General features: G+C 44.6%; 1 protein-coding gene and 1 pseudogene across 1 annotated transcript; one reads left to right on the top strand and one right to left on the bottom strand.

Moving 5' to 3' along the window:
- Window positions 1-2,553: 2,553 nt before the first annotated feature.
- LOC109736848 (histone-lysine N-methyltransferase SUVR4-like) lies at window positions 2,554-8,405 on the top strand. The gene is made up of 8 exons (XM_040399838.3): window positions 2,554-2,724; window positions 3,658-3,853; window positions 3,950-4,319; window positions 5,449-6,200; window positions 6,917-7,182; window positions 7,625-7,691; window positions 7,784-7,834; window positions 8,150-8,405. The coding sequence occupies exons 2-8, from the start codon at window positions 3,659-3,661 to the stop codon at window positions 8,243-8,245; spliced, it is 1,797 nt and encodes a 598-aa protein (XP_040255772.1). The 5' UTR covers window positions 2,554-2,724; window position 3,658; the 3' UTR covers window positions 8,246-8,405.
- Window positions 8,406-19,134: 10,729 nt separating this feature from the next.
- LOC109736823 (hydroquinone glucosyltransferase-like) lies at window positions 19,135-21,145 on the bottom strand (annotated as a pseudogene).
- Between the last annotated feature and the right edge of the window lie 4,477 nt (window positions 21,146-25,622).

Here is a 25,622-nt window from a genome sequence, read left to right as displayed (position 1 = left end):
ATCTCAAAATACCAGCTCACGGCAGAGAGCGTGGTTCAATATTTATGTGTAAGGCTTTCAGCAACATCATCCGGGCAGTGGATATCTATAATGGAAGGAATAGTCCCAAGTCGCTGCAGACATACGACCCGACACTTGGGGGCTACATTATTCAAATCAAGATTATATCAAGTATGCAAGTCCCATGTCACTGCAAGCATGCAGCATGGCACTTGGGGGCTAATGCAAGGTCATTTTTTATCTCGCTTCATTGAAGACCCGACCCATTACATACTGATGAGCCGGCCCTTGGGGCTACTAATTGCTCTTGTCAAAAATTCAAAATCCATTATATCAAAGGTAACCCGAAGCTCGAGGGCTATATCATATGATGTTATTTTTAATGAAGTACATGTAAAGTCCCAGCTCAGTAGCTACACATTGCTGCTTAAGTCTACATAATCAAATCTACAAAGTCCCTGCTCATTGTTGCATAATGACCCGGCACTTGGGGGCTACACATGGGAAGTACAAAGTGTTCAGTTTATGATTGGAGATTTACATGAACAACCCGGATTTCTCAAAAGTTGCAGCATTTATATTAAAGCAAGTCTTAAGCTATCACTACGTTCTTCTCTTAAGACTTGGAGGCTATAGGTGATATGCATATAAGAGAGGAATGTCTTCAAATTCTCAGTTTTGGGCAAACCAGGTATTATATTATTATTATTGGAGAAATTTGCAAAGTTTATTTCCTCTAAGCTATTCATAGAAAGGTTTAGAGAGCTGACTCAATAATTGCAAAGCTACATTTACAAAAGTAAGCACCAAGTCGCCATAAGATTGACCCGGCATCAGCAACAATCATGACCCGGCATCAACAACAATCATGACCCGGCATCATCTGTTTTATAACCCGGCATTTTTGGCAATCATAAATCGGCAAGATTTACATCTTCAAGCCGGCTGGAAATCAGATGAGTATTTCAATACCAGTATTTTTGTCAAACTAGAGAATTGGAAGCCGAATCAAATGAATTATTCTTTATAATATTTTTTCTGCAAGAAACCAATGTCAGCAAATTGATTTTTTAGCTGGCCTATTGACCCGGACTTTTCAGAAGAAGTACCTGCATTTTTTGCATTGGCAAAGTTTGAACATATCTGCTAAAGGAGATTTGCTATGAGATCATGGGCACTTATCAAGAAGGAAATTACAAGGACTTAAGGATGATCAGGTGCCGGTTCAGAAAAACATTTAACCCAGAGCGCAGCCTGTCAAATTTGTTCTTGTGTTTATTTTGCAGGATCAGTTTAATATGGATAAATCCAAATTAAACTGGGGGCTAATATCGGGGATATACCCCGCGGTATGACCCGGCCGGATATATGACCCGGCTGGGACTTGGCGTTTCATTAACCCGCCCGAAGACTGGCGACTCACTAATGACCCCAACGGCGGGTCAGATGGAGGACAAGGCCCAAGGCCCAGTAGGCCGGCTCATGTTATGGTAGCCCGGCTTAACAGGAAAGGCGTAAGGAATATTCCCTTACAAAGGAAGAAGACTAGGATTCCACTTGTACTAGAATAGTCCTAATCCTACTAGGACTCTACATGTAACCCGCCCCTCCAACTTATATAAGGAGGGGCAGGGCACCCCAAGAGGGACAAGTTTCATAAGTTAAGACAGACAAGTCAATAGCTCTCCAGGGAGAGGTAGCGAAAGAGCACCCTTGTAATTGTGAGCATCACCATGATCAATATCAATGAAGCAGGATGTAGGCTTTTACCTCCACCGTGAGGGGCCGAACCCAGGTAAAACCTTGCGTCTCTCGATTCCGATCAACCCCGTTCAAGCTACTACCTAGTTGCGTTGGCCTCACGACAAGTCCTCACACTAGGACATCTGCCGTGACAAAACCACGACGGAACCAGTTCCGCTTTAATTTACTTACCAAACTTCGGATCAAAATATATGGTAATTCATGGACAGAATTTAATGATATTTATTTACACAATCGTATTATTATAGACAGGTAAATCACAAACCGACATATTACAATATTTATATCCCGTTGCAATAAAGGGCATTGCTCTAGTAAAAGAAAAAAAATCCCTATGGAGGGGCAGACTGCCGGAAGTCTCCTTCTACTCGCGAGCTCAAATGAGGTCACGGTAAACAGTAACACTGCAAAATATTGAAATAATGTTCAAAACACCCCGAGCCTTTTTTGTGACAAACTTTGACAAATGTTCTATGTGCTTGCAAAGTTTCATGATGAAATCACATCCGTGAAAGTCGCGGCAAAAAAGAGAGACAAAATCAGCATCGATCTTGTTCTTTTTGGCACGGCTTCCACGAATGTGATTCCGCGTTGAAACTTTGTAAGCACTTAGAGCATTTGTCAAAATTTACCACAAAAAATATTCAGGATTTTTTGAACTTGTTTTCAATGTTTTTTGGTGTTCCGGATGCGAATGTGCCCGCAAGCAGTACCTTGGCGTCCGCAGACGGCTCGCCTCTTCCCCTCTTCCCCTATTCTCGTCGCCTGGACTTCCACGCTCTGTTTCGCTGCTCCCACCAACCAGCCTCTTCTTCCGTCTCAAAAACCCCAACGCCGGCAACGCCGCTCCAAAACCCCAATCTCTCGGCCGGCGGCGACCGCGCCCCCGTCTTCCGCGGAGGCCTCGGTCGCTTCCCCGTGCATCGGCTTCGTCTCCTTGGGCCGCGGTTGGCGTAGGAGGTGCGTGCGCGCTTGTTTTGCAGAATGGGGTTTTTGCCTTGTTTTACTTTTCTGCGGATTCTGACGCCCTCTCTTAGTTCATAGTTTGTCGGCGCTCCGCCGCTGGGTAACCTCGAGACGAGGCCTGGCTGTCCAGATCGCAATCCCCGCTTCGAATCCCTCGCGCTGGTTAATTTTTGTACTGAAGACTGAAGAGGTTTGCGTGTGCTGTCTCTCTGGCGATGCGGAATGCGGGGGTTTTCTTGACGATTTTTTCTCCGTTCCTTGGTTATGTGGTTCGCCGTTTTGTGGTGATGATAATACGACTGGAGTCTGGACGCTCTGCTTTTGATTATACGCGAAATGTCGCAATTTCTGGATGATATTTTTAGTGCACGATTAGCATCTCTAACGGTGATAAGAGATTCAGTAAACGGATACACTAGTACACACATTCGGTGTATACTAGATCTCTAACGATGAACTGGATTTGCGTGCATGCTGCATTGGGTGTTAACAAGTCAGTAAATATTCGTTGCAGTCCCAGCTTTTGATGCGCTGCATCTCATTGAGGAAACTGTGCAGATGGCCTGTAAATTTTCAGAGAAGTTCCAGTTGGTATACTAGATCTGTCATATCACAAAATTTCAATTCTAAACGGAAAAAAGAGCGGTTCCATTCAACATTTTCAGAGACAAGTATCCTGCTCTGAGAAGCAATATACTAATCTCGTTGCTGGCCCTTGCAGCCAAAATTTCATTCACTTAGCAGTTACACAGCTTTCCATAATGTATCAATAATATCGTTATCTGCTGGCATGTCTTCGTAATGTGTTTGTGGTGCTAGGCTGCTAGCTTAACTTTTTATCTGTGTATTTATGCTTTTTATCAGTTGGTTCTTGGAGGTGCCACTATCTGTACGATGTGCTATATTGATTTCTTCCATTATATGCAGGATGGCATCTTCAAAGGTTTGCAAGGAAAGATTTGATGCTGCTGTCACATATCTGGGTGCTATTGGAATTCAGAGAGAAACTGTTTCACCAGTGTTGACGAATCTATTAGAGTTGTATGATCACAACTGGGAGTTTATAGAAGCTGATGACTTTCGGGTTCTAACCGATGCCATATTCGACGAGCCAGATCGCAAAGTACAGTCTACTTTGTTCTGACCATTTAGCCAGAATATAATGTATTGAGGGGCAACATTTCTCTTATAACTCCTTACTCTGCCACTTTTGGTACAGGAAGAACAGCAAAGGCAAGCTAACAAGAGGAAGAATCTTGATTCGGATCACTGTAAAAAGAAGCTAAAGATAAAACATCATTCTCGAAAACCTACATCCAAGGTGCGTGTCAATGAGAAGAGAGAGTTGGCTGAAGCTCCACTGCAGCAAGAAGCAGGCCCTCAAACTGTTTGTGCCACTGGGAACACATTGCAGTTGTCTTCTTCACGACTGCCGATTGAAGAAACAGACATGGAAATCAATGTTCTCAAGGATACATTGACAGATGAAGATAGTTCAGCTTTATCACTCCAAGGTCAAGAGCTTCCTACTTTCGAGACCCCGCTGGCAGTTATGTGCCCACCAGTTCAAGATTCCAGCCATCAGAGAGGTAATTTCTGTTTTAGCAAGTATGTCTCACACTTTGTATTGATTTATTTGCTGAGAAAAAAACATTTTATTTGCATTTCTGTTATACATATACAAAATAAATATTGTTATCTCGATGCCCTGAGTTTGATAGTCTTCTTATGCTTTCCAAATATAGGCTGTTTGCGGAATGCAAAACTTTCACTATTAGTAATGGTCATGGTTCCCAATTTTTCATCCTAAAAAAGATTAGTAAATGCGCCATCAATTTATTTCATAATATAGTTTGTAGTGTGATAGAAATTAGCGGTCATAAAATTTATAACTCAGACTTAAAAGTGGCGCACTCTCATCTTGATAACGTTGTGGGAAATTTGGTGGCTACCCAATGCCTGTGTTTGATGTTGTGATTCTGAGGTTCCAGGAGTCGATCAAGTCCACCTTTGATGAAGCAGAGCTGTGGCAGGTAGTTGCTGGAGCTGAGGCACTTTGACAGTGCACTCCAGGCCTCCTGGCCGTTTTTAGCTTAGATCTTGCCTTGGTTTTATTGCTTTTTAGTTTGCTCTTTGTTTTTTGTCTTTTTGCAGGGTTAGTTTCATAATAAACATCTTATTTTACCGTTCTCTGTTCTTTGTTTTTGGGCTCTGTTTTTACTTGCACCATTTCGGTGCACCTCTTAACATCCAAATATGACACACATCCTGTTGTGTTAAGAAAAAAAAACTAAAACGACTACCATTGAATTGTAGAAACTCTTGTTAATTTCAGTGCTATTTTCTCAATGCATCACTGGTCTTGGTGTGCACTGTTTACCAGTTTGTCTACTACCTTTGGCTTGTGTGCAAGCCTATAAGCCTACCTTTGGCATACTGACACAGGAGCTGTACTGTTGTGAATTTCGAATTTATAAAAACAATGTAATAACTCTTTAGTGATACCGATATGTTTACTGCAATTGCTCCTGAGGTGTCCGGTTTTTCCTTCAAAGATTGCATCATCTTTCTTTCTTTTGGGGGGAGAAAAAGATTGCATCATCTTGTTGTGGTTGCCCTGTTAATATTGTTTTCAGTTGCCTTGTTAACCTAGGATCTTAATCTCTAATAACTCCTAACTACTTAGAATTTCTGTATTTTTCTTTCAAAATCCTCCAGCATACAATGACGCACACAACAAGTCTATCATTGAATTGGACTATACATATAGTGAACCAAGAGAAAGTGGAATGCTACAAATAGTTCCTGCCATGGACTTTTTACCTAAGCCTTCAGTGCCAAATCAAGCTGGTTCCTCGTGTATGCCACCTAATAATAGCATGATCCATGGTGGTATTTGCCCCTCTAGTGCTACTGCTGGAGAACAGAGCAGTTCCAGTAATATGCTGGTTATTGCCAAGCCCAAGGGACCAGCTCATGATGTCAATGACATAACAAAAGGTGAAGAACATGTGAGAATTCCCATAATCAATGAAGGTGGCAATGGGATTCTTCCTCCTCCCTTTCACTATATACCACGCAATATCACATTCCAGAATGCATATGTCAGTCTTTCCCTTGCTAGAATAGGAGATGACAATTGCTGCTCAGACTGCTTTGGAGATTGCCTAGCAGAACCGATTCCTTGTGCATGCGCAGCAGAAACTGGAGGCGACTTTGCTTATACAAGAGATGGCCTGCTTAAGGAAGAATTTCTCAATTCTTGTCTCTCCGTGCTTCCAAAATTCTACTGCAAAATTTGTTCAAGGGAACGAGTGAAGATCGTAAATTCTGAGTCACCAAACGCCAAGGTGAATCCTTGTAAAGGGCACCCTATAAGGAAATTTATCAAGGAATGCTGGAGTAAATGTGGATGCGCCAGAAATTGTGGAAATCGTGTGGTGCAGCGGGGTATTAGTCGGCACCTACAAGTAAGTCGTTTGTACCCATTTAAGCTCTTGGTATGGCCCTCTTGCACCAAAGATAAAGCTTTTATTAATCAGTGTCAGTTGGCAAATGTTCCCTCCTTGCCAAATTAAAGTGCACATAAGTTTTGTGTGAAGTCAAACTTTGTAGATTTCGACCAAGTTTATAGAAAAAATATATGAGCACCTACAATAGAAAATGTATACCATATAAAAATATATTTCATGATGAATCTAATGGCATTGATTTTGTATTGTAGAGGTTGATAATTTTTTCTATGCAGTTGGTCAAAGTTTACAAAGTTTGACTTAGGACAAACTTATATGCTTTATAATTTGGCAAGGAGGGAGTATTACTGAACTAACTGAATTCCATAGGTAATTGGCAGCTCCATATCCATACATAAAAAGTAGAATTCTGTTTATTATAGCGATCTAATGCATATAATTAAAGCGGTTTAAAGTATGCATGATTAGTCAGCACCTTCCAGGCAAGCTGTACAGATCCTTCTATCTTTCCTTTGATTAATGTGGCAATGTTGAACCTGTTTCTTTCTATTTCAAGTTCAATTAATACGGCAATGATGACTGAATGTAGGATCCAATTTTGCCTTACATTAATGTGGAAATGTTGAGCATTCTGTGTATACTCATGTCCTCATCACATCAAACTGCACATCATGCATGTTTTCTTATATTCATTGTAATGCGTGTCGTTTCAGGTTTTCTTAACCCCTGGAGAAAAAGGATGGGGACTGCGGGCTGCTGAGGAACTTCCTTGGGGCGCATTTATTTGTGAGTATGTTGGTGAAATATTGACGAACAATGAGCTGTATGAGCGAAACAATCAAATGGTGTCGAACGGTAAGCATACCTACCCTACGTTGCTTGATGCTGACTGGGTCACTGAAGATGTTCTGGAGGACGACCATGCTCTCTGTCTGGATGGCACCTTTTATGGGAACGTGGCAAGGTTCATAAACCATAGGTAAGTAATTTCCTTTATGACTACCACCACCAACAGCACCGTCACAAAAAAGAGTCATAAAAATCGCAAACAAATTTGACTAAAATGTAACTGATGAATGGCTATATTTGAGCTGGAAGTTCAACCTTGGTTCTATGTACTTTTACAAGTTAACACTATCTTTATTTGTGCATGTGTGTAATTTAGTAGTGAATATGCTTTGTATTATTCCTTATCTGAATACTTTGATTACGATGTGCATTGTGCAAGTGATGCTACTCTAGTTTGAAGCTATCTAATAGCACTTCATAACACAAGATTTGAACACAGAGGTAGAGAGAAACCAAAAAAAAAGAAGGTGCTTCCATAGTATGGTGAACCAATAATTTGAATTTTAACTGATTGACTTGGAATGTTTTATTCTTGAGAATTTTTCGACTTGGTACGTCATGGTATGGTGCAGGTGTTCTGATGCCAATCTTATTGTTATACCTGTTGAGATTGAGACACCCGACCACCACTACTACCATGTATGTATGCAACTCCAGCTATTTACTGGCGTTTATGTTAATCAAGTTTGAAACATATGAAGATTGTTTGTTTATTCTTTTGTTTTGTTCAGCCGGCGTTTTTCACCACAAGGCAAATAAAGCCATTTGAAGAACTTATATGGGTAGGTGGTATACTTCATGCAGTTAGCCAATTTACATTAATTTAAGCTCCATTGTGCCGCATCAGTCGTACACTAGTGAATCTAAGGACTAAGATATGGGCCAAACTGTTTCTAATATCCTGACAGAATTCTGTTCAATCTCATGTTTTAGACTTCTAGACCTTATGTTGAACTGTGTCTCCGCAAATCCATCCGTAGTTGTGTCAACCTATCGTTCCTTGTTTGTTTAGTGAAATCTTCTTGCTTAGATTATTGCCTACTTCTAAGTTATACGTCAAAATGCATAATCTTCTTTTGTGCACACATTGACCACAGGACTATGGACTTGACTTTGATGATGTCAACCACCCTGTCGAGGCATTTAAATGTTGTTGTGGAAGTGAGTTTTGCCAGGACAAAAGGAACATCTGAAGTAGGTGCCTCAACCTCTTTTTCTATGGTGCAATTAATAGTTACAGATGCTGATTTCTCAATATTCTCTACTACTTCCTCCATTTTGTTATAACAGTCTTGGAGTCTCAGATTTTAAATAAATTTCCATTGAGGGAATCAAGTGTGTAGTGTTTCCCTACCCTTATTGGCCTACTCTATTGCTTTGGTAGATGCTGTGTGGTTTAATGATGCTTGAGTGGCATGTCTCGTAATTGTGTATCTATGGTTATATCTTGTTATTTTTTTTCTGATTTAGTTTTTTTTTTGTCAAATGCACATGGTGGCTAATGATAGATATGCGGATATACAGAGGGTATATGTGTAATCAACTTTAGCACAACTAGCATATGCCCTCTGCTCATTTATATACCCCTCAATATAACGACAGTTCCTTGGCCTTGAACATTTTTGGTGAAAAAAATACATTGGCTATGCCCATATGATGTCTCTATTATGGCTCTACCAATTTAAAGCAACCAAATCATCATGAAAAATTCAGTAGATAGACATAGAGGTGATTGAATTTGATCTTCAAACATATATAAATTTACCCTCCCCAACATATTTTTAAAGTAATATCCAGAAACTTCTAAACTTGGCGAATGAAGAATTCCATCTGGTAAAGCAACTGAAATTTTTCATCTGGTAAAGAAAATTGAATGTTTCACCAAAATAGTTTTTTCATCTGATATTGCAAGTGGCGCGATTTACCATTGAAGTTACATCAGCTGACAACAAATGTTGGGGAGGGATCTAAATCCAGAGTCCTGGTGTAACTATGAGTACTGGTCAGGAGATAAAGCCACCAAGGAGATTCGAGATAACATATCATCTGCAATGTTGCCTTCATGCTTTGTCACCTACCACTACCGGAATCGCACCCTATGCCGATGGCCAGGGCCGTCGGCATAGCCCTGACTGGCCGTCGGGACAGGCCTATGCCGACAGCTCCCGTCGGCATAGGGCCGTCGGCAACATATCCGTCGGCGTAGCCCGGGTGGCCGTCGTAGGTTGACATAGCTACACCCCGAATCCCCCCACCAACCAGAATTCCCTCCGTGTCGACCGTTTCCCCCCTCCGTGACACGACGATAGCGACGTTCGTAACGGGGGGCAATCGATATACCATCGGGGTATTTTTTTAGATAAGGCATAATTATCTTATGCAAAAACAAAAACTAAAATAAAGTAAAATAACAAAATAAAGTAAAATAAATGTATGCCGACGGCTCGGCATATCTGTGCACACACGGAGGTGCAGTCCCACGGATCGATGACGTGGCATGGCATACGGATCGATGACGTGGCAGAGGGGCCTATGCCGACGACTATGCCGTAGGCATACCTTTGCCATAGATAGTTGTTGGGGAACGTAGTAATTTCAAAAAAATTCCTACGCACACGCAAGATCATGGTGATGCATAGCAACGAGAGGGGAGAGTGTTGTCCACGTACCCTCGTAGACCGAAAGCGGAAGCGTTAGCACAACGCGGTTGATGTAGTCGTACGTCTTCACGATCCGACCGATCAAGTACCGAACGCACGGCACCTCCGAGTTCAGCACACGTTCAGCCCGATGACGTCCCTCGAACTCCGATCCAGCCGAGTGTTGAGGGAGAGTTTCGTCAGCACGACGGCGTGGTGACGATGATGATGTTCTACCGATGCAGGGCTTCGCCTAAGCATCGCTGCAGTATTACCGAGGTGGACTATGGTGGAGGGGGCACCGCACACGGCTAAAAGATCAAATGATCAATTGTTGTATACTTGGGGTGCCCCCTGCCCCCGTATATAAAGGAGCAAGGGGGAGGTGCGGCCGGCCAGTGAGGAGACGCGCCAGGAGGAGCCGGGAGTAGGACTCCCTCCCTTCCTTGTTGGAATAGGAGAAGGGGAAAGAGGTGGAGGAGAGGAAGGAAAGGGAGGGGCGCCGCCCCCCTCTCCTTGTCCTATTCGGACTAGGGCGAGGGGCGCGTGGCCCTTGCCCTGGCCGCCTCTCCTCATCTCCACTAAGGCCCACTATGGCCCATTAACCCCCGGGGGGGTTCCGGTAACCCCTCCGGTACTCCGGTAAAATCTCGATTTCACCCGGAACACTTCCGATATCCAAATATAGGCTTCCAATATATCAATCTTCATGTCTCGACCATTTCGAGACTCCTCGTCATGTCCGTGATCACATCCGGGACTCCGAATAACCTTCGGTACATCAAAACATATAAACTCATAATATAACTGTCATCGAAACGTTAAGCGTGCGGACCCTACGGGTTCGAGAACTACGTAGACATGACCGAGACACGTCTTCGGTCAATAACCAATAGCGGAACCTGAATGCTCATATTGGCTCCCACATATTCTACGAAGATCTTTATCGGTCAGACCGCATAAAAACATACGTTGTTCCCTTTTTCATCGGTATGTTATTTGTCCGAGATTTGATCGTCGGTATCTCAATACCTGGTTCAATCTCGTTACCGGCAAGTCTCTTTACTCGTTCCGTAATACATCATCCCACAACTAATTCATTAGTTGCAATGCTTGCAAGGCTTAAGTGATGTGCATTACCGAGTGGGCCCAGAGATACCTCTCCGACAATCGAAGTGACAAATCCTAATCTCGAAATACGCCAACCCAACAAGTACCTTCGGAGACACCTGTAGAGCACCTTTATAATCACCCAGTTACGTTGTGACGTTTGGTAGCACACAAAGTGTTCCTCCGGTAAACGGGAGTTGCATAATCTCATAGTCATAGAAACATGTATAAGTCATGAAGAAAGCAATAGCAACATACTAAACGATCGTGTGCTAAGCTAACGGAATGGGTCAAGTCAATCACATCATTCTTCTAATGATGTGATCCCGTTAATCAAATGACAACTCATGTCTATGGCTAGGAAACATAACCATCTTTGATCAACGAGCTAGTCAAGTAGAGGCATACTAGTGACATTATGTTTGTCTATGTATTGACACATGTATTATGTTTCCGGTTAATACAATTCTAGCATGAATAATAAACATTTATCATGATATAAGGAAATAAATAATAACTTTATTATTGCCTCTAGGGCATATTTCCTTCAGTCTCTCACTTGCACTAGAGTCAATAATCTAGATCACATCGCCATGTGATTTAACATCAATAGTTCACATCACCATGTGATTAACACCCATAGTTCACATCGTCATGTGACCAACACCTAAAGGGTTTACTAGAGTCAATAATCTAGTTCACATCGCTATGTGATTAACACCCAAAGAGTACTAAGGTGTGATCATGTTTTGCTTGTGAGATAATTTTAGTCAACGGGTCTGTCACATTCAGATCCGTAAGTATTTTGCAAATTTCTATGTCTACAATGCTCTGCACGGAGCTACTCTAGCTAATTGCTCCCACTTTCAATATGTATCCAGATTGAGACTTAGAGTCATCTGGATTAGTGTCAAAATTTGCATCGACGTAACCCTTTATGACGAACCCTTTTTTGTCACCTCCATAATCGAGAAACATATCCTTATTCCACTAAGGATAATTTTGAGCGTTGTCCAGTGATCTACTTCTAGATCACTATTGTACTCCCTTGCCAAAATCAGTGTAGGTATACAATAGATCTTGTACACAACATGGCATACTTTATAGAATCTATGGCCAAGGCATAGGGAATGGCTTTCATTCTCTTTCTATCTTCTGCCGTGGTCGGGCTTTGAGTCTTACTCAATTTCACACCTTGTAACACAGGCAAGAACTCTTTCTTTGACTGTTCCATTTTCAACTACTTCAAAATCTTGTCAAGGTATGTACTCATTGAAAAACTTATCAAGCGTCTTGATCTATCTCTATAGATCTTGATGCTCAATATGTAAGCAGCTGCACCGAGGTCTTTCTTTGAAAAACTCCTTTCAAACACTCCTTTATGCTTTGCAGAATAATTCTACATTATTTCCGATCAACAATATGTCATTCACGTATACTTATCAGAAATGATGTAGTGCTTCCACTCACTTTCTTGTAAATACAGGCTTCACCGCAAGTCTGTATAAAATTATATGCTTTGATCAACTCATCAAAGTGTATATTCCAACTCCGAGATGCTTGCACCAGTCCATAGATGGATCGATGGAGCTTGCATATTTTGTTAGCACCTTTAGGATTGACAAAACCTTCTGGTTGCATCATATACAACTCTTATTTAATAAATCCATTAAGGAATGCAGTTTTGTTTATCCATTTGCCAGATTTTATAAAATGCGGCAATTGCTAACATGATTCGGACAGACTTAATCATAGATACGAGTGAGAAACTTTCATCGTAGTCAACACCTTGAACTTGTCGAAAACCTTTTGCGACAATTCTAGCTTTGTAGATAGTAACACTACTATCAGCGTCCGTCTTCTTCTTGAAGATCCATATAATCTCAATGGCTCGGCGATCATTGGGCAAGTCAATCAAAGTCCATACTTTGTTCTCATACATGGATCTCATCTCAGATTCCATGGCCTCAAGCCATTTCGCGGAATCTGGGCTCATCATCGCTTCCTCATAGTTCGTAGGTTCGTCATGGTCAAGAAACATGACCTCCAGAACAGGATTACCGTACCACTCTGGTGCGGATCTCACTCTGGTTTACCTACGAGGTTCGGTAGTAACTTGATCTAAAGTTACATGATCATCATCATTAGCTTCCTCACTAATTGGTGTAGTAGTCACAGGAACAGATTTCTGTGATGAACTACTTTCCAATAAGGGAGCAGGTACAGTTACCTCATCAAGTTCTACTTTCCTCCCACTCACTTCTTTCGAGAGAAACTCCTTCTCTAAAAAGGATCCAAATTTAGCAACAAAAGTCTTGCCTTCGGATCTGTGATAGAAGGTGTACCCAACAGTCTCCTTTGGGTATCCTATGAAGACACAATTCTTCGATTTGGGTTTGAGCTTATCAGGATGAAACTTTTTCATATAAGCATCACAACCCCAAACTTTAAGAAACGACGACCTTGGTTTCTTGCTAAACCACAGTTCATCCGGTGTCATCTCAACGGATTTAGATGGTGCCCAATTTAACGTGAATGCAGCTGTCTCTAATGCATAACCCCAAAATGGTAGTGTTAAATCGGTAAGAGACATCATAGATCGCACCATATCAAATAAATTACGGTTACGATGTTCGGACACACCATTACGCTGTGGTGTTCCAGGTGGCATGAGTTTGTGAAACTATTCCACATTGTTTTAATTGAAGATCAAACTCGTAACTCAAATATTCGTCTTCGCGATCAGATCGTGGAAACTTTATTTTTCTTGTTACGATGATTTTCCACTTCACACTGAAATTCTTTGAACTTTTTCAAATGTTTCAGACTTATGTTTCATCAAGTAGATATACCCATATCTGCTCAAATCATCTGTGAAGGTCAGAAAATAACGATACTCGCCGCAAGCCTTAATATTCATCGGACCACATACATCAGTATGTATGATTTCCAACAAATCTGTTGCTTGCTCCATTGTTCCGGAGAACGGCGTTTTAGTCATCTTGCCCAAGAGGCATGGTTCGCAATCATCAAGTGATTCATAATCAAGTGATTCCAAAATCCCATCAGCATGGAGTTTCTTCATGCGCTTTACACCAATATGATCTAAACGGCAGTGCCACAAATAAGTTGCACTATCATTATTAACTTTGCATCTTTTGGCTTCATTATTATGAATATGTGTATCACTACGATCGAGATCCAACAAACCATTTTATTGGGTGTATGACCATAGAAGGTTTTATTCATGTAAACAGAACAACAATTATTCTCTAATTTAAATGAATAACCGTATTGCAATAAACATGATCAAATCATATTCATGCTCAACGCAAACACCAAATAACCCTTATTTAGTTTCAACACTAATCCTGAAAGTATAGGGAGTGTGCGATGATGATCATATCAATCTTGGAACTACTTCCAACACACATCGTCACCTTGCCTTTTACTAGTTTCTGTTTATTCTGCAACTCCCGTTTCGAGTTACTACTCTTAGCAACTGAACCAGTATCAAATGCCGAGGGGTTGCTATAAACACTAGTAAAGTACACATCAGTAACATGTATATCCAATATACCTTTGTTCACTTTGCCATCCTTCTTATCCACCAAATAGTTGGGGTAGTTCCGCTTCCAGTGACCAGTCCCTTTGCAGTAGAAGCACTTAGTCTCAGGCTTAGGACCAGACTTGGGCTTCTTCACTTGAGTAGCAACTTGCTTGTCGTTCTTCTTAAAGTTCCCATTTTTCCCTTTGCCCTTTTCTTGAAACTAGTGGTCTCGTCAACCATCAACGCTTGATGTTTTTCTTGATTTCTACCTTCGTCGATTTCAGCATCACGAAGAGCTTGGGAATTGTTTCTGTTATCCCTTGCATATTATAGTTCATCATGAAGTTCTACTAACTTGGTGATGGTGACTAGAGAATTCTGTCAATCACTATCTTATCTGGAAGATTAACTCCCACTTTATTCAAGCGATTGTAGTACCCGGACAATCTGAGCACATGCTCACTGCTTGAGCTATTCTCCTCCATCTTTTAGCTGTAGAACCTGTTGGAGACTTCATATCTCTTAACTCGGGTATTTGCTTGAAATATTAACTTCAACTCCTGGAACATCTCATATGATCCATGACGTTCAAAACGTCTTTGAAGTCCCGATTCTAAGCCGTTAAGCATGGTGCACTAAACTATCAAGTAGTCATCATATTGAGCTAGCCAAACGTTCATAACGCCTGCATCTGCTCCTGCAATAGGTCTGTCACCTAGCGGTGCATCAAGGACATAATTCTTCTGTGCAGCAATGAGGATAAACCTCAGATCACGGACCCAGTCCGCATCATTGCTACTATCATCTTTCAACTTAGTTTTCTCTAGGAACGTATATAAAACATAGGGAAGCAACAATGCGAGCTATTGATCTACAACATAGATATGCTAATACTACCAGGACTAAGTTCATGATAAATTAAAGTTCAATTAATCATATTACTTAAGAACTCCCACTTAGATAGACATCCCTTTAATCTTCTAAGTGATCATGTGATCCATATCAACTAAACCATGTCCGATCATCACGTGAGATGGAGTAGTTTCAATGGTGAACATCACTATGTTGATCATATCTACTATATGATTCACGCTCGACCTTTCGGTCTCAGTGTTCCGAGGCCATATCTGTTATATGCTAGGCTCGTCAAGTTTAACCTGAGTATTCCACGTGTGCAACTGTTTTGCACCCGTTGTATTTGAACGTAGAGCCTATCACACCCGATCATCACGTGGTGTCTCAGCACGAAGAACTTTCGCAACGGTGCATACTCAGGGAGAACACTTATACTTTGATAATTTAGTGAGGGATCATCTTATAATGCTACCGTCAATCAAAGCAAGATAAGATGCATAAAAGATAAACATCACATGCAATCAATATAAGTGATATGATATGGCCATCATCATCTTGTGCTTGTGATCTCCATCTCCGAAGCACCGTCATGATCACCATCGTCACCGGCACGACACCTTGATCTTCATCGTAGCATCGTTGTCGTCTCGCCAATCTTATGCTTCTACGACTATCGCTACCGCTTAGTGATAAAGTACAGCATTACAGGGCGATTGCATTGCATACAATAAAGCGACAACCATATGGCTCCTGCCAGTTGCCGATAACTCGGTTACAAAACATGGTCATCTCATACAATAAAATTTAGCATCATGTCTTGACCATATCACATCACAACATGCCCTGCAAAAACAAGTTAGACGTCCTCTAATTTGTTGTTGCAAATTTTACGTGGCTGCTACGGGCTTAGCAAGAACCGTTCTTACCTACACATCAAAACCACAACGATAGTTTGTCAAGTTAGTGCTGTTTTAACCTTCGCAAGGACCGGACGTAGCCACACTCGGTTCAACTAAAGTTGGAGAAACTGACACCCGCCAGCCACCTGTGTGCAAAGCACGTCGGTAGAACCAGTCTCGCGTAAGCGTACACGTAATGTCGGTCCGGGCCGCTTCATCCAACAATACCGCCGAACCAAAGTATGACATGCTGGTAAGCAGTATGACTTATATCGCCCACAACTCACTTGTGTTCTACTCGTGCATATAACATCAACGCATACAACCAGGCTCTGATATCACTGTTGGGGAACGTGGTAATTTCAAAAAAATTCCTACGCACACACAAGATGCATATCAACGAGAGGGGAGAGTGTTGTCCACGTACCCTCGTAGACCGAAAGCGGAAGCGTTAGCACAACGCGGTTGATGTAGTCGTACGTCTTCACGATCCGACCGATCAAGTACCGAACGCACGTCACCTCCGAGTTCAGCACACGTTCAGCCCGATGACGTCCCTCGAACTCCGATCCAGCCGAGTGTTGAGGGAGAGTTTTGTCAGCACGACGGTGTGGTGACGATGATGATGTTCTACGGACGCAGGGCTTTGCCTAAGCACCGCTACAGTATTACCGAGGTGGACTATGGTGGAGGGGGGCACCGCACACGGCTAAAAGATCAAATGATCAATTGTTGTATCCTTGGGGTGCCCCTGCCCCCGTATATAAAGGAGCAAGGGGGGAGGTGTGGCCGGCCAGGGAGGAGACGCGCCAGGAGGAGTAGGACTCCCTCCCTTCCTTGTTGGAATAGGAGAAGGGGGAAAGAGGTGGAGGAGAGGAAGGAAAGGGGGGGGCGCCGCCCCCCTCTCCTTGTCCTATTCGGACTAGGGGGGAGGGGCGCGCGGCCCTTGCCCTGGCCGCCTCTCCTCATCTCCACTAAGGCCCACTATGGCCCATTAACCCCCGGGGGGTTCCGATAACCCCTCCGGTACTCCGGTAAAATCCCGATTTCACCCGGAACACTTCCGATATCCAAATATAGGCTTCCAATATATCAATCTTCATGTCTCGACCATTTCGAGACTCCTCGTCATGTCCGTGATCACATCCGGGACTCCGAACAACCTTCGGTACATCAAAACATATAAACTCATAATATAACTGTCATCGAAACGTTAAGCGTGCGGACCCTACGGGTTCGAGAACTACGTAGACATGACCGAGATACTTCTCCGGTCAATAACCAATAGCGGAACCTGGATGCTCATATTGGCTCCCACATAGCTTATGGGTAGGAAAGGGGTAATGAGGTGGAGCTGCAGCAAGCACTAAGCAAATATGGTGGCTAACATACGCAAATAAGAGCGAGAAGAGAAGCAACACAACGGTCGAGAAGCTAGAAGTGATCAAGAAGTGATCCTGAAGCTACTTCCGTTCAAGCATAACTCAAGACCGTGTTCACTTCCCGAACTCCGCCGAAGAGACCATCACGGCTACACACGCGGTTGATGCATTTCAAATAAGTTAAGTGTCAAGTACTCTACAACCGGACATTAACAAATTCACATCTGCCACATAACCGCGGGCACGGCTCTCGAAAGTTTATACCCTGCAGGGGTGTCCCAACTTAGCCCATCACAAGCTCTCACGGTCAATGAAGGATATTCCTTCTCCCGGGAAGACCCAATCAGTCTCGGAATCCCGGTTACAAGACATTTACAATGGTAAAACAAGACCAGCAAAGCCGACCGACTGTGCCGACAAATCCCGATAGGAGCTGCACATATCTCGTTCTCAGGGCACACCGGATTGTCCAAACTTCCGGTAGGCGAGCCCAGAGTTGCCCCTGGTGGCCACCGGCGGTTGACAGGTTGGACCAACACTCACGACGACCGTTGGCCCGGCGGGGGGGGGGGGGGGGGGTAAAATAAGATGACCCTCGGGCTCGCGAAAACCCAAGGGAAAGGCTTAGGTAGGCAAATGTAAAACCAAGGTTGGGCCTTGCTGGAGGAGTTTTATTCAAAGCGAACTATCAAGGGGGTCCCATAAATCCTCAACCGCGTAAGGAACGCAAAAATCAAGGAACATAACACCGGTATGACGGAAATTAGGGCGGCAAGAGTGGAACAAAACACCAGGCATAAGGCCGAGCCTTCCACCCTTTACCAAGTATATATATGCATTAATTAAATAAGAGATATTGTGATATGCCAAAATATCCATGTTCCAACATGGAACCAATTTCCACTTCACCTGCAACTAGCAACGCTATAAGAAGGGCTGAGCAAAAACGGTAACTTAGCCAAACAACGGTTTGCTAGGAAAGGATGGTTAGAGGATTGACATGGCAATATGGGAGGCATGATATAGCAAGTGGTAGGTAGCGCGGCATAGCAATAGAGCTAACAACTAGCAAGCAAAGATAGAAGTGATTTCGAGGGTATGGTCATCTTGCCTGAGATCCCGCAAGGAAGAAGAACGGGTCCATAAAGTAGACGAACCAACGTAGTCGAACGGATCCTCACAATCGCAACGTAACCGGAACTATCAAGAAGAAGCAACACCGGAAAGAAGCAAACAACATGGTAAACAACCAAGCATAATCATGGCATTTAAAGAATCAAGTTGCAGATAACTTTACAAAAGCATTGCCCACAAGAAACTTAAAAAATCCAAGCATAATCAAGTTGAGTTTAAAGGACCATTAATAAATACTACTCCTTCCATCCTATAATATAATGTAAGATGCTTTTTAACAATAGTGTTGCGTCAAAAAAAGTCTTACTGGCGGATACGGTTAGGTTGTTAGGGGTTATTGGAGTCCTGTTTAGATTAACTCAATCTCTCTCACATGGTGTATCTTCGATTCGTTTCCAGCATTGTTCGAGGGAAGCCAATAATTTAGCACACTATTTAGCTAGGCATGCTTACGATATTCAGTTGATGTATTGGTGGGACAATGAACCACCTAATTTTCTTCTTCCACATGTCTTGAAGGATGTAACTCTGATAATTTCGCAATAAAATCACTCGAGGCTTTCCCTTAAAAAAAACTCAATCTCTCCTCAACTGTAGCGTCCCTCCATGATCCCATTGCAGTGCAAGGGACGAACGGTGATCGCGTTACCGGTCGGTGTCGTCGGTCGGTCAGACAAGCTGGCACGAAGTGGATCGCGCGGTCGCGAAAGAGCTTCTCGTTAAAACGTACTACACGCGTTCACAGAAAAGAAAAGAAAAATAAAAACATACACCGCCGGTACAGAAGCAGTACACAACACGCCAACGCCATCGCCGCTTTGCCGCCGGTACAGAGTCCGTCCGTTACTTCACCTTGCCGAGCGTCGCCTTCTTCCACGTGGCGGCGACTTCCTCCAGCGCCCGGCGGGACGACCCTTCCGGCGACCACGCGCGCGCCGCCGCCTGCTGCAGGTCCCCGGCCTGCCGCCGTACGGCGCGCCCCTTCTCCGCGCTCTCCATCAGCTCCTTCACCGCGCCCGCGATCTCGTCGCGCGCCACCACGCCGTCGGCCTCCCGCGGACGCAGCGGCAGCGCCACCCCGACGCTCCCTACCAGGGCCACGGCGTTCATCCGCTGCTCCGCGTACAGCGGCCACGCCACCATCGGCACGCCTGCCGACACGCTCTCCAGCGTGGAGTTCCAGCCGCAGTGCGACACGAATACCGCCGTCGCCGGGTGGGACAGTACGCGCACCTGAGGCGCCCACGCCGCCACGGCCAGCCCCTTGTCCGCCGTCCTCTCCAGGAAGCCATCCGGAAGCCAGGCCAACGGGTTTGGGTTGTCGTCGTCACGGTCACGGCCGTCGTTGCCACCGTCCAGATTTGGCATCCTCACGACCCAGAGGAACCGGTGGCCGCTCGCTTCCAGCCCAGCGGCGAGCTCGGCGGGTCTGCTCCACGGTCAGCGACCCGCCGCTCCCGAAGGAGACGTACACTACGGATCCGGTCGGCTGGAGATCGAGCCAGTCTAGGCACGCGGACGCGCCGGCGGCTTCGTCGGAGCTTGTGCCCGGCCGGACGAACGGCCCAACTGGGAACACGGGCGGGAACGCGCCTCGCTTCGCCGCCAGCTTGAACTCTTCCACGGTGGCGGGCTCCACCTCGTAGAAGGTGTTCACCAGGAAGCCGTCAGCGCGGCGGTAGCGCCGGCCCTCCTCCAGTAGGTGCGCGTAGACCGGCTCGCCGCTGCTCTGGAACGAGGGAGGCAGGTCGGCGTGGCACAGGGACACGCCCCCGGGGAGCTCCAGAGGGTCGGGGAGGTCGCGGTACTCGCCGGGTGGAACGCCGTCGTGGAGCTCCACCGCGGCGCGCATGACGACGAGGGCGGTGAGGTTGCTGGGCATGAAGACGTAGCCCGGGACGCCGAGCTCGGCGGCGAGCGGCAGAGCCGCGGAGCAGAAGAAGTCCGGCACCAGCGCGGCGAGGGGCGCACCGACGGAGCGGAGGAGGGCGCGGAGGCTCGGTAGGGAGCGACGGATGAGCTCGAGAAGCACGGTACTCATACTAGTGCCCGCGGGGAGGTCGTCGAGCGGGACGGGCGGGAGCGCGGCTGTGGCGACGCAGGCGGGGACGCCGGAGAGGGCCTCCGGGGAGGAGAGGTCGGTGAAGGTGACGAGCGTGGCCGCGAAGCCCTGGTGGTCGACGAGCCGCCGCGCCAGCTCCGCCAGCGGGATGAGGTGGCCGGCTCCCGGGCTGGCGAGCAGCACGACGTGCGGTGGCAGGCGCTCGGTGGATGCTGCTCCTGCGTTGGCCAACGACTCCATTGATCGGCTCGATTCTTCCGACCACACTGCACGCATGCACGGCTGCACCAGGGAATTCAGCGCGGTTGCACACAAGGTCGTATGTTAGCGGTACCTAAAACTCAATGATATGATAGTACGCTGCAGACAATGCCATTACTCATGAATAGGTTTATTGTACTGAATCATTAATTTCTGCTAGAAAATTAAGTCAGACGCCTCGCCGCTACGACAAGTACTGTCCACTATATTGACACACGAACACGTCACGTGTACCCTCGACGCTGGGATGATGCACCACAGCTCACGTTGAAGGAGACCCGACCGACAACGCGATACATGGAACATTCGGCTATGGGCTGCCCAGGAAGGACCCCGTCAGGGAGTGCGTCAGCTATCACTAGTAGAAAAAGGGGCTTTCGTTCAGGCCTGGCCAGCCCATTAGTCCCGGTTCTTATATGAACTGGGACCAATGGGTGCATTCGTCCCGGTTCGTGAGCCCAGGTGGCCGGCCGGGGCCTCGTGGGCTTTGGTCTCGATTCGTCTGGAACCTTTTGTCCCGGTTCTAGGCACGAACCGGGACCAATGGGTCTCGCTCTTGGCCCACAACCATTGGTCCCGATTCCAGCCACGAACCGGGACAAATGAGTTGCCTATATATATATAGCCCATCGTCGGCGAGCAGAGCACTCCACACTGCTCTGTTTTTTGCTGGCCGGCGAGGGGAGGGCATTTGGGTGCTATAGCTCACCTCCTATGCACATGAGGTGTTCGATGAAATGTCCGAGCCACACTAGTTAATATTTCTTCTCTCGAAACTCGACCTCCGAGCTCCATTTTCCCCGAGATTTTTCTAGGTTTAGCGGTCCGTCACGTCCCGTCCCCGTCTTCACCGCCGTCGATCGCCCGCGCCGATCTTGTCGCCGACACCACCGTGGTGAGCCTCTTGTTCTTATCTTCTTTCTGAAAGAAAAAAAAATTCTTACTTCAGATAGATAGTTGTCTAATTTTCTTACTTTTATTATTCCTTGTTATTATATAGTGCGATGGTTCTGGTATCCGCCCCCGTCGGCCCTCGTCCTGTCTATGATTCGGATGTGGTATATATATTATCTTTTTATAACTATTTGGTTCATTTATTGTTTATGACAATTATGCCGACCAACGTGACATAGATTTTATTTATGTAGGAGGTGGTTGAACCTGAAATTCCAACCGATCATATTGTCGAGAGGTTAAATTTAGTTGAAGAAGAAAACAATTAGTTGAAGAAAAAAATTAAAAAAATTGAGGAGGAGAAGATGATATTGGAGTTCCATGTTGCGGATGTCGTCGATGATCACAAGATCAAGATGGATGCAATGCGGTTGAAGATTAGAAAGATTAGAAAATATGCCATTCATACCAAGGCCTGGTATCATTATGCCGTTGGATCAATTGTTACCTTAGTTGTGATTATGATCGCATTTGTTGTTGCATTGAAAGATTTACATAGTTTCAATGTATGGTTTTAACTAGATGCTCTAGAGAACTATATGTTGTTCAATTTGAACTATGTATGTACTTCGGTTTTAATGTGATGATGAACTACTATTAATTTGGTCACTTATCTATCCATGTTCATTTGTAGTGTTTTTCAATTTCAGGGTCTTATAGCCGAAAAAATCAGTAAATGAACGAAAAATATCAAATGAAGTCAGAAAGGGTTGAAAATTGATGATGTGGTTTGAATGGTGCATTTTGAACACAGAAAAACTATGGAGTTCAATAAGTTCAAAAAAATGAAATCCCTTTGTAACAGACGAGTTTCCGTATGAAACCCTGATACTTCGAAAAAGATTGTCCGTTTTGTACACGAAGTGCATCCAGTTTTTGCCCTAATCCTCTCTACTTTCTTGCACATGCTATGTGGGTGAAATGATGATACCATACCAACTTTCAACCTTTTCAGAGATCATTTGTAGTGCTTTTCAATTTCAGGGTCTTATAGCTGAAAAAAATCAGTAAATGCACGAAAAATATCAAATGAAGTCAGAAAGGGTTGAAAAATCATAAACAACTTTTTTGTTACAAACTTTAATAGCAAAAAGAATTATCATAAAATAAAATAAATAAGTAATTAGAAACAAAATAATATAAACTATAATAAAATATATAAGTAGGAACAAAATAAAATAAAATAAAATAAATTTCAATAACGTAAATGAAATTTATGAAACTAAAATTAGCAAAGTATTTTCTGTTCAAAACATTATAAGCAACCTCTACTAAAATTATATAAAATTCATGCAACTAAAATTATCAAAGTATTTTGTGTTCAAAATCATTAAAAGCAAATAGAATTTTCATAAAGAACTTTTTCTGTTAGAAACTTTAATAGCAAAAAGAATTATCATAAAATAAAATAAATAAGTAACTAGAAACAAAATAAAATAAAATAAAATAAATAAGTATTTTGTAAGTAGAAATAAAACAAAAAAAGCAAAAAAGAAACACAAAAAACTGGGGAAAAAATAAAAAAAATTGCCACCTACTCGGCCACCACGGCCTGAATACGACTAGAAACCCATCAATGGGCCAGGATTCAGGTCCGCAGAAGGCCCAGTAGGCCCATCTGGCATAGCAGTGACAATTAGGCCCGTAAGCCTGCAATAGAGAGGAGCTCGAGAGGGGTGCGGCAGTGGGGCTTATAAACCACTGCACGCTCCTCTCAACTAGCAAGGTAGGACTAAACTCCCACCACCACGCCGCTGTGCGCGGCCTTTGGACCCGGTTGGTGGCACCAACCGGGACTAAAGGTGGGCATTGGTACCGGTTCGTGCCACCAACCGGAACCAATTCCCCCCTTTAGTACCGGTTGGTGCCATCAACCGGGACCAAAGGCCGCCGCTTCCCGCCCTTTGGGCTACTGAAAAGAGACCTTTGGTCTCGGTTGGTGGCACCAACCGGGACTAAAGAGGGGCATTGGTCCCGGTTGCTGCCATGAACCGGTACCAATGCTCTCCGTATATAAGCAGGACTTGTAAATTTTTCAGTTTCATCGACCATTTGCCCCCAGACGACGCCGAACTCATCGACGCCGCCAGGCTGCCCGTGCTCGCCGTCGTCGCCCCGCGCCCTTGCTGCCCGTGCTCGCCGACGCCGCCAGGCTGCCCGTGCTCGCCGTCGCCGCCCCGCCGCCCGCTCCTCGTCGCCGCCCACTCCTCGTCGTCGTCGCCCCGCGCCGTTGCCCGGCACGGACGCGCCGCCACGGCCCGTGTCCCTTCCCCGATGCGCCGCCCCGGCCCGCGCGCCCCTGCCCCGACGCGCCGCCCCGGCCCGCGCGCCCCTGCCCCGACGCGCCGCCCCGGCCCGAGCCCCTGCCCCGACGCCGCCCCACGCCCCCGGCCTGCCCCGACCACACGCCGCCGCCACGTTCGGTCCGGCCGCCGGCCTTCCTCTCTGTTTTTTTCATATATATGATATTTTGTTCAGATTATGTGCATATGTGTGATTATATGTATGTGTGTATATATGATTATATGTCCTTTTTTTTCAGATTTTTTGTTCATATATATATGATGATTTGTTTTTTGCATTTTTATAAAAATGTATATATGTATGTATGTTCTCTGTGTATATATGTTCATATATGCAAAAGTTAGATTTTTAGAAAAGTTTATCTATATATGTTCTCTGATTTAGTACATTTTAGGTTAGTTTCATTTTTAGAAAAGTTTTATATATTTAGGAAGAAGGAAGAAGAAGAAAAAGTTTTATATATGCAAAAGTTACATTTTTAGAAAAGTTTTATATATCTATCTAGGAAAGGAAGAAGAAGAAGAAGAATGAGAGGAAAAGGGAAAATAAGAAGAGGAAGAAAGGAGAAGAAGAGGAGAAATAAATAAGAAGAGGAAAAAAGAAGAAAAAGAAGAGGAGAAGAAGAAAAAAATAGTCTATTTTTTCTTCTTCTCCTCTTTTTTTTCTTCTCTTTTTTCTTCGATCTTCTCCTCTATTCCTTTCTTCTTCTCCTTTTTTTATTTCTTCTTCGTCTTCTTATTTTTTATCGGGTATGTCGTTGTCGATATACCCCCTCCCGATAACTTCAACACGAGGGGGGGTCGATATACCCCCTCCCCGATAACATTATTTTCCCATGTATGTATGTCGTCGTTGTCGATATAACCCCCTCCCGGATAACTTCGACATGAGGGGCGGTCGATATATATACCCCCTCTCGACCGTGATAACTTATACCACGGGAGCACCCCCCCCGGCCCTCTCGCTCGACCAAAACTCTCGAGGACACCCAAACCCTAGGAAAAAAACGATGTCAGTCTCCTACCCCCTCCCGCCGCGCCCCTACCCGGTCGACAAACTCTCTTGAGGCCACCCAAATTTACCAAGTTAAAAGAGCGTTGTCGTCGAGGCCACCCCGAACCCCTTGAAGCGTTGTTGAGGCCACCCCAAACCCTTGAAGCGTTGCCGTGTTGTAAATATTTGAATAATAATTGCCATGTTGTAAATATTTGCAGAAACTATGGATCCGCACCCCCGAGACGAAGCAAAAGAAGCGGTGTTGGGGGAGATAATCGCACACGGAAGTGATGCCGTCTTGTCGTTTCTCAACGACACATGCACCGATGGTCTGGAAAGACAGGATGAAGAAGCAGGCTACGACGATGATCAAACAATGGAGGAGGAAGGACACCGTGATGATGGCTCCGGTGACCGAATGGAG

The sequence above is a fragment of the Aegilops tauschii genome, chromosome 2 (assembly GCF_002575655.3).
Source record: "Aegilops tauschii subsp. strangulata cultivar AL8/78 chromosome 2, Aet v6.0, whole genome shotgun sequence".
NCBI classification, from domain to species: domain Eukaryota; kingdom Viridiplantae; phylum Streptophyta; class Magnoliopsida; order Poales; family Poaceae; genus Aegilops; species Aegilops tauschii.
This window is presented reverse-complemented; position numbering and strand designations above follow the sequence as displayed.

Excerpts from the sequence above, each read along its gene's own strand:
- LOC109736848 (XM_040399838.3), top strand. The coding sequence starts at position 3,659 with ATGGCATCTTCAAAGGTTTGCAAGGAAAGATTTGATGCTGCTGTCACA. Across the intron at positions 7,183-7,624 it reads GCAAGGTTCATAAACCATAG|GTGTTCTGATGCCAATCTTA; the intron begins GTAAGTAATTTC and ends GGTATGGTGCAG. Across the intron at positions 7,692-7,783 it reads CCGACCACCACTACTACCAT|CCGGCGTTTTTCACCACAAG; the intron begins GTATGTATGCAA and ends TGTTTTGTTCAG.